General features: G+C 34.8%; 1 protein-coding gene and 1 pseudogene across 1 annotated transcript; one reads left to right on the plus strand and one right to left on the minus strand.

Annotated features, from left to right (window-relative positions):
- Positions 1-404: 404 nt before the first annotated feature.
- On the minus strand, positions 405-1352 carry LOC127670010 (olfactory receptor 2B6-like). Its single transcript, XM_052164301.1, has one exon. It carries the CDS (start codon positions 1350-1352, stop codon positions 405-407), a length of 948 nt encoding a protein of 315 aa, XP_052020261.1.
- A 7632-nt stretch (positions 1353-8984) lies between these two features.
- On the plus strand, positions 8985-9574 carry LOC127669382 (high mobility group protein B1-like; annotated as a pseudogene).

Below are 9574 nucleotides of genomic sequence, written 5' to 3' on the forward strand. Positions count from 1 at the left end.
TGTTATGAATTATTAGACAAGCTTTTATTTCAAAATATTTTATATTTAAAATTTTGATGTACAAATTTTCTTACAGATTTTTCTTATGTGCTTTAAATGAGTGTCTTTACTGTGACTCAGAATAACAAATGTTATGGCCATCTGGTGTTGTATTAGCTCTTCAGTCACAGTGCTCAGTCCTGCCTGCAGTTCAAGCATCCCTTAAGGTTATTGCCACAATGAGAGATCTATTGCACTTTTATAGTGCAGTATATGTTTCACCAATAGTTGACTGTTTTCTTCTTGGCCCAGTCACTCTTAAGATCTCTGTGGCATTTGTTAGATGGTTCCCTCATGAATTCCAAGTCCAGAATTTTCTTTGAGAAGCAAATCTGTTTATTCTTGCTGCTTTGGCCTTTCTTTAGCTATTGCCTTGTCTTGACCCAAAACTCCTTTGTTAGTGCCCTCCTCAGGGCGGCCTTCACATCCTTGTTCCTCAAAGTATAGATGAATGGGTTGAGGGTAGGTGTGACAATGCCGTAGAACAGAGCCATGATCTTGCCCCTGTCATGAGAATAGCTTGAGGGAGGCTGAACATACATACTGATAGCTGTAAAGTAGAAGAGGAAGACCACTACCAAATGTGAAGCACAGGTATTAAAGGCCTTCCAGCGACTCTCAGCAGAACGGAGTTTCAGCACTGCCTGAGCAATGAACACATAGGTGCCCAGGATGAGGCTGAGAGGCACCAAGAGCAGTAAAGCTCCAAGAATGTTAAGCTCAGCTTCATTCACAGTTGTGTCAATGCAAGCTAGCTTCAAAAGGGCTGGAACTTCACAGAAGAAATGGTCTATTACTCTCTGTCCACACCTTGGGGCTACCACAGTGAGGGTGGACTGCACAAGAGAGTTTGCAAATCCACTAATCCAGGTCCCTGTGGCCATATGGATGCACCGTTTCTGGTTCATGATGATAGGATAGTGAAGGGGCTTGCAAATGGCAGCAAAGTGGTCAAAGGCCATGATGGCCAGAAGGATGCATTCAGTTGAGCCCAAGGCCAAGAAAATATAAAGCTGGGCCACACAGCCACCATAGCTAATGGTCTTTTCAGGCCCTCTAAGATTGACCAACATCTGAGGGACAGTGCTTGTAGTATAGCAGAGGTCCAGAAGAGAAAGGTTAGAGACAAAAAAGTACATGGGGCTGTCAAGCTGGGGGTCTAGGCGAGAAACCAGGATAATGGAGATATTACCAAATAAGGCAAAGATGTAGGCCACCAGAAAAATCACAAAGAGAGGTGTCTCCAGCCAAGGCCGGTCAGAAAATCCCAATAAGATGAAGTCATCTACAGAGCTCTGATTGTTGATCCACATATTACTATTAACAAGTAAAATTCTAGCTTTAACCTGTAAATACCTAATTTCAGAGATGGTTACCACTCAGCTAAGAGGAAACAATGGAAAATTAGAAGTAATTCAGAGATAAGATGCCCGTTTTCTCTCTGTATAATATTGCCTTGGCATGGTTGTAGTATTGAAAGAACAGCAGTATACCTGTGGAATGTTGCTTAATTAATGGCTGGTTAATTCAGGTTAGCTATTTTCTGGATTTTGTTATATTTTCTTTTAAAATGCATCCTCAGTAATACCATTGGCTCAACATGATGTGGGCATTTAGTAGCGACAGCATAGAATAGATTAACACAAATTTGGGGAAGACAGAGTTCCTCCAAACCACTTGAACAATGTAGCAAAGGCAGAGTGCAGTGGGTCTGTGTCTGTGTTTTAGGGCGACACATCCATCTTTCTCACAATGAGAATAAGACCAAGAATCTCATGAGACCTGGAACATTTCATAAAACCTGGGTGATAAGAAGATGTCATGCCAGGACTTCTTTTGTTCTTTCCAAGTTCTCCGGCCCATCCTATGGTGAGATAAAAAGCATCATAAAACAAAGCAGAACGTTTAAGAACCTTCTTAAAATTTCAGGCCTAAGATATTTGTAGATTGTGAACATGCTGTTTAAAAATATCTCTATAAAAGACTTTTCATCTTAGAGAAACACCAGAGTTTCAAATGTTTAAATCCTTGTACAATTCTGTATCTACTTGTAATTGCTCAGTGTTATCAGCACACAGAAATGTACACATTTCCCTTCAGCCTTCTTTATTCTGAAATATGACTCACTAGTTCTACTATGTCCCAGCTGCCCCATTGAAATTCCTTTATATTATCACTTATGAAAAGTAACCTCAATGGCCAATTATTCTAATTCTTGTCTTAAATTTGTTTTTGTTGGGCTGGGAAACAACTCAGTTGATAAAAGGCTTGCAGCCCAAGCCATATAACCCAAGGCTCATCATTGGAGCCTACATAATTAAAAAAGCAATAAGGTCACAAGTGGGGATAGTGGGCCACATCTGTAATTTCAATACTCTTCCAATAAGATGGGAGACAGGAGGATTTGCCAGAAGTTCATATGTTCATCACAGAAACAGGAAAATAAGATACCTTGCTTTAAAACAAATTTGAAGAAAAGAAATGATTCCCGAAATCCTTTATTCTTCTCCTCTCATAAGCTTTCACCTGCGAATACCCACATTCATATACAAATATATATACACACAATATACACATGCTTAAATTCATTTTTGTTTAAATCCCAATATTTGTATAAGTTTGCCCTTTGTTCAAATCCCAGGCTTTCTGCTTACTAACTGTGATGTCAGTTTCATGCTTCAATATTCTTCTTTAAAACAAGCAGAGAAGCACTTATATAGGTAAGTATATTAAGCAATATAATGTAACTTGTAAACCTACCCCAGTTTCAGTTCTATGTCATATAACTATGGATTCTTTATTTACATGGTAGAAGTTAAAAATAGTGTGTTTGCTTTATTTTGTACCTACATACACTGTATTATAGAAATTAACAGATATCTATTAGGATGTAGTAAAACTGATATGACTGATAAATCAGTTTCAGATTCATTGACTATTATTCTGACACCTTTTGTCCCACCCTATTATTACAATGAGACAATGAAAATCTTAAAGGCTTTCTTTAGCCGGGCCTATTTTCTAAGTCTGTGCTATTGCTCTGGTGGTAGAATGAATGACAGTGATGAATGATAGGGAGAGAGTATTTCTACAGCCAGACCTCTATCTCTACCTATAAATCAAGTGTGATAGCATACCCCTGTAATCTCATCCTTTTGGAGGCAGAAGCAGAAGAATTGCAAGCTTGAAGCCTGCCTGGCCTCTCTATTGCAAAATCAGGTCTAAAAAAATATCCCTATACATAGTAACATTTCCCTACAGGGTAGTAGGCATATTCACTACCAGAAAAAACTTTTACTTTTTCATTCCATGCCTGAGGCATAATAAAAAATATTATGTATGTATCCTTCTACCTCTAATTATAAAATTCCTGTCATTAACCAATAAATATATTTATTTTACTTGGTAAGAATCAGTGGGCTTTGAGTGTATTACTTCATAACTTTTAGGGATTCCATTAGTTAAAACAAATCAAAGTACTTGGATATAAACTCTGTATTGCTTTTACAACCATTGAAAATTGAAATTCATTTATTTTGCAATTAAAGACAAACAGCTGTACCATTTGTATATGATGTAAGTTGGAATGTAAGCGATAGCAACAATATTAATAACTTACATAGTGAAATTGCTCCAGAAATTTCCAGATGCCTATGACCATCTATGGAAAATTAAGTTGATTATTGAGACTTCTACCTTATAGATTTTGTTCACTTTCACCACACTAATTCAAGTCCTCACTTCAAATTTGGTCCATATAATTCCACTCTTTTTCCATTTCTCACTCAGGGACTGTATTTTAGAAATAGTGTTTCAGAAACATCTTAATTTCTTGTATTATATTCCCAAGGAGATGGGACAGGCAGCATTTCCTGTAGAGCAGAAGATTATTTTAAGAATAGAGATTTATTTGGCATGAAGAAAAACCTTTATTTTTCTTTGTATTCATGACCCAAATTTTGCCTTGGGAACAAATGAAGTTTTCTCTTGGGTTGCAGATTCGGTCATGGATGGTACTCAGCATTCACATAACTTCTGTATGATTAGAATCTCTAAAATGCCAACTGTAGAATATTACCTTTGTCCAGTGTGGATGAGTGCTTTGTGAAAAAGTCTGCATTCACAATATCATTTCTGGGTTTCTGAAAATTTCATACTATTTTTCTAAACTGTAAAAGCCAAGATTCTTTCACTGTGTTTCACAGTGATTATTACATTATTTTCCCACCATTTCTCTCCAAATAAGTACAGGCTATTATTTCTGTTTATAAATGCTATTGAGTTTCTGAGATAAGCGTGAGCTGTTTCCAATAATTTCAAATTATATAATTATAACTCATAATAACTGTGATTTTAAAATTGTATAATATATATAAAATACATATGTAATATATAATCCTATATATTATATATAATTATAAAAATATACACATATATTTTATAATTATATAATATACACATATATTTTATAAAAAATAGATATTATAAAATAAAAATATACATATATATTTTATAATTATATAAATATATAATTTATGTAATACATGATATATTATACATATTATATATTCTGCATAATATATGTATATTATAAACATAAAATGTTACTTATAATTATATAATATATAATCATATATTATATAATATTTTATTTTTAGTAAAATATACTGTTTATTGTTTTGAAATATGTTGGAATCTAGGATCATAATTAATGTATTTTTTCAGAGATTTTAAGTAAAATACATACAACCACATTTTGTGGGAGAGATTTTCTCCTTGCCAATGTGAGATCCACATATATTTAATATAATAATAAAGCATTTAATATAAATATTTAATATATGACACATTCTATGTAATACACGGCATATATATAATATTACATAATTATATACTGTATAAAAATAAAATTTATTATAAGTGTAATAAATTAATAACAGTAGTCAACAGTATAGTTTTTATATATGGATTACAGTACATTTCTACAGTTTTAAGTACTTGATACACTCCTAAATATTAAATAGTTATAGGAATATGGAAGAAAAATGAATAATGATAAAAGACCAATTCTTAAATCATAAGGTAGAATTGAGAGAAGAAAATGGAGAAGAAGGAACAGAGAGTGGGAGGGAAAGAATCATATGAGGACTGTACTGCTGTTGCACTGACTCACAGAAGATGCTTAAGTCAGTATTTGTCAGGCAGAAGCACAGAAGGTAGAACAAAAATATAATGAGGGAGACGGTTAAGACTAACTAAGGTAATCCAGTTGATTTGCCTTGAATGGACTATGGGGAAGGGGAGTGGTTGCCTTATTGATATATAAGATAATTATGGTGTTTAGGGAAACTTAATTTAGAAATAAAAATATGCTATGGTTCCTGTGAAAGGAGGAATTAAATATGCAAGATGTATCTAATTGGTATCATAAAAAAAGTGTGAAAAGGACTGGAAGGTCCTGAGGTTGGAATCTGATGTTAGGTCTTAAGGCAGGTAGCTAACCATCTCAGATGTTTAAATTGTTCTATGCTCCTCACTTTCTACACTGGCTCAGATATATGCTAACAAGCTAAATTTACTTAGATATTGCTATCTTTTTAACTTCCTGACTTGGTTATTAGATGCCCTTATTTTTAATTGTCAAATTTAAACAGCTTCGAAGTTATTGATATGTTTGGGCTTTCAGTACTAGGTAGATTTGTACACATAATTCTCTATTTTAACACCCACAAACACTGAAATGCAGAAAAGTTGATCTGGAAAGTGCTGAAAAGTTTATCTACAGATATTAAATGAAGATACAAGGGTCTGAATGTAAATAGCATTAGCAGTGATGTATATTTTCATAGCCTCCTAATAAAACTGTATGAAAAGGATCTGTGGATACTATAATGCACACACACACACACATAATGTATATACATAATATATATGTATTATATGTATACATATATGTATATTATATATATATATAATCTTCACATATATATTATACTTTTCATGTCCATACCTGATTGGTTCTTACAATAAGCCTCTAAATAAGTATTATCATCGGTTTTTCAATTGAAGAGAAGAAACAAGTATAAAGAGAATATATCCAGCCCTTGCTCAAGTTTGTGCATGTAAATTCAAAATCAAAGATCGAATAATGTTAGGTTTCAAATCCAGTTTTCAAAGTTTTTAAAATGAAAATGTGGATGACTAGAGAGAATTAACCTTTCAATTTAAAATTATTGTTTTTTATATTTTTCCATTCCATTCCTGAGAGCTACAGCAAAATTAAATAAATGATTGGTTTGACTCACCTTCCATTTCCAGATCCCTCCTGTGTTTTCCTGGTATTGGGTCTATAGAGTTTGTGCATAATGATCAGGAATGGAAAAAAAAAACTGACTTGTGTCTCAGATAGAGGGTGCGGACAAGTTTCTATCTGAATCTCTTCTTTCTGACCTATGAAAAGGCCAAATTTAAGTATCCAACTCCCATTTATGGCTGTTTTCTGGCCCCACAAACCAACAGGGAGGTTTCCCCCATTTCCTTAGTTGCATCCTGTTTTAAACCTCTGAGGTTCAGCATAATTATCACCATTGTTGCCAGCATGTCCAGAAGAAAAGAACCAGAGGGACCAGACAGAAAGAAAACCCCAGAAACAAACAAGAAAAAATTAAAACAAGGGCTGGAGAGATGGCTCAGTGGTTAAGAGCACTGACTGCTCTTCCAGAGGTCCTGAGTTCAATTCCCAGCAACCACATGGTGGCTCACAACCATCTGTAATGGGATCCGACACCCTCTTCTGGTGTGTGTATTCACATAAAATAAACAAAATAAATCTCTAAAAAAATTTAAAAAATTAAAACAAAACATAAACTTTAGAGTCAGTAAGAAGAAATCAAACCACTCAAATAAGACCTGGTCAAATAAGGGAATTTCTAGATTGGAACTAGTGTGCTTACTGTTTTGAGAAAAGTAGTGCAACTTCATACAGTTGTAAAATGTTTCTAAGTATGACTATTATAAAGCGATATTTGATTATTTATAGGTTTGTGAGGACCTGGAGACTGTTCATCTTTTTAGCAAAGTTTTGAATTGTTGCCTCTTATAACCCACATAGGTCTCCTAGTCTGGCTCCTGCTCCATATTTTTATTCTCTACTTATGTACTGGACTTGATTTAGTTTTTTTTTTCCTCTCTCATTTTATGAACTGAAGTTCATGTGAAAATTCATTGTATCAAATGTGCATCTCACATCATAAAGGAGAAAATTCCCTTCCATAGAATGTGGTTGGAAGGGATATCATTTAAAAATCTCTGGAAAAATTCAGAATTAAGATCTCACATTTAACATATCTCAAAACAATAAAAATGTTAATATAGCAATGAAATAATGGAGAAAGATATCACTTAGTTCTGATATCACTAAAAACTCTGAGTCCCTAAAAGACATATGTTTTGGTAAAAGTTAAATTTCTGCAAAGATGAAGAGATGAATACCATGAAGGAAGGAGAACAAACAAAAAACAACAGATAATTACTAAGGCAAACAATCTTGTTTAACACTTAAATGAATAATAAAATATTTATTCTTATATCTAAAAATATAATTAAAGTCATAGTTGGATACAGTTTTTACTTAAATTGAAAAGAACAAACATTTTCATTTTGTATCAAATTGGTTATATAATGTCATCTGTACAAATCTTGGAAAGCAGCTTTAGACTTTATGCCATCTGCAAATATCATAGGAATGTACATTACATCTGACACAGATTGCCATCAGTTCATGCAGAGGCATGAACATCTTCAATTCGTTATTTACATAAGCACAGAATAATGCATGTTAAATGCTCACTAATCTTGTGATTATTCGTTACATATTTACACTGTAATGCATTTATTAATTAAACATAATAAAACAAGTTTATGGATAGAAAATTAAAATGGTCTCCAAGGTATGTACATAGTCATACACAAATGCATGCACACACACACACACACACACACACACACCACACACACACACACACAATCCCACCTTAAGATAGAATGGCAAAGTAGGAAGCCTAAACAAGCCAGTACTGAATAACCATATCAAATCAATGGTTAAGTGTCTTGTCAACAGCAGTCAAAGCCTATGAAAGTTTTTTCTTGTTCTGCCTACTAATGCCAGAGCCTGTGTCTTAGGTGCTACTCAAAAGTGAGATGATGTATTCACAAAATGAACCGGACTATGACACTTTCTGAACTCCTGATGATGCTCAGGGAACCATGTGAGGCATGTGTCAGCATCATTTTAGCTCTTTGTTGTAGATTTTTAAACAGTGTTACAGGGCTTGGGTTCTCGGAGCAGAATGAGGAAACTCTCAAGTAAAAGCTGCATGCTTTATCTAGGAGAGTCTTGACTGACAGTATGTCAATCAGACCTAGCAGGGTGGGTATAGAAGTTCTACAGGCTTCAGACCCTGAGGCTTTGAAGGGCAAGTTTTACTTTCAAATGTTGTGACATCATAGAACCCTTACCTGGATGTGTGGACCTGGAGACTATCCATGTTTTAGATAAGGTTTTAAATTATGATTTTAGTTTCACAACACACTCTGCCTTCTAACATGAATTTTATCTTTTTCTCCTGTTTTTAAGATCACATGGTACTATTCATTGGAACATTTATATTCTTTTAAGAGAATGACAATTATCACTTCTGTTTTAATAGATCATATTTGATCAGATCTCATTTTTAGACACTCATGTGGATAACAATGAGGATGAGTTGATAGAAATATTTAAAGGATGTTTGAATAGTTATAAAAGTGTGAGTTGGGCGTATGGCTCTGGCTCTCACAGCCATTGCAGTACTTAGAGCTCCATAGAGACAGAGCCAGGTCAAGGGAAAGCCAGACGGGTACTTTGTGACGACTCTGTACCTCACTGAGAAAAATCAACTAAAAACATGGGCAAAGGAGATCCTTAGAAGTCAAGAAGCAAAATGTCCTCATATGCATTCCTTGTGCAAACCTGCTCTAAGGAGCACCAAGATGCTTCTATAAACTTCTCAGAGTTCTTCAGGAAGTGCTCAGAGAGCTTGAAGGCCATGTCTGTTAAAGAAAAGGAGAAATTTGAAGATACGGCAAAGGATGACAAGGTTTGTTATGAAAGAGAAATGAAACCTGCATCTCCCTCAAAGGGGAGACCAAAAAGAAGTTCAAGGGCCCCAGTGCACCCAAGAGGCCTCCTTTGGCCTTCTTCTTGTTCTGAGTACTGCTCCAAAATCAAAGGCAAACATCCTGGCTTATCCATTGGTGCTGTTGCAAAGAAACGAGGAGAGATGTGGAATAACACTGTAGCAGATGACAAGCAGCCCTATGAGAAGGCGGTTGCCAAGCTGAAGGAGAATGAAAAGGATATTGTTGCCTACAGAGCTAAAGGAAGCCCTGATGCAGCGAAAAGGACAATGGTCAAGGCTGAAAAGAGCAAGAAAAAGAGGAAGAGGAAGATAAAGAGGAGGAGGAAGAAGAGGAAGAAGAAGATGATGATGAATAA

This window comes from Apodemus sylvaticus, chromosome 19 (genome assembly GCF_947179515.1).
Source record: "Apodemus sylvaticus chromosome 19, mApoSyl1.1, whole genome shotgun sequence".
Classification (NCBI taxonomy): Eukaryota; Metazoa; Chordata; class Mammalia; order Rodentia; family Muridae; genus Apodemus; species Apodemus sylvaticus.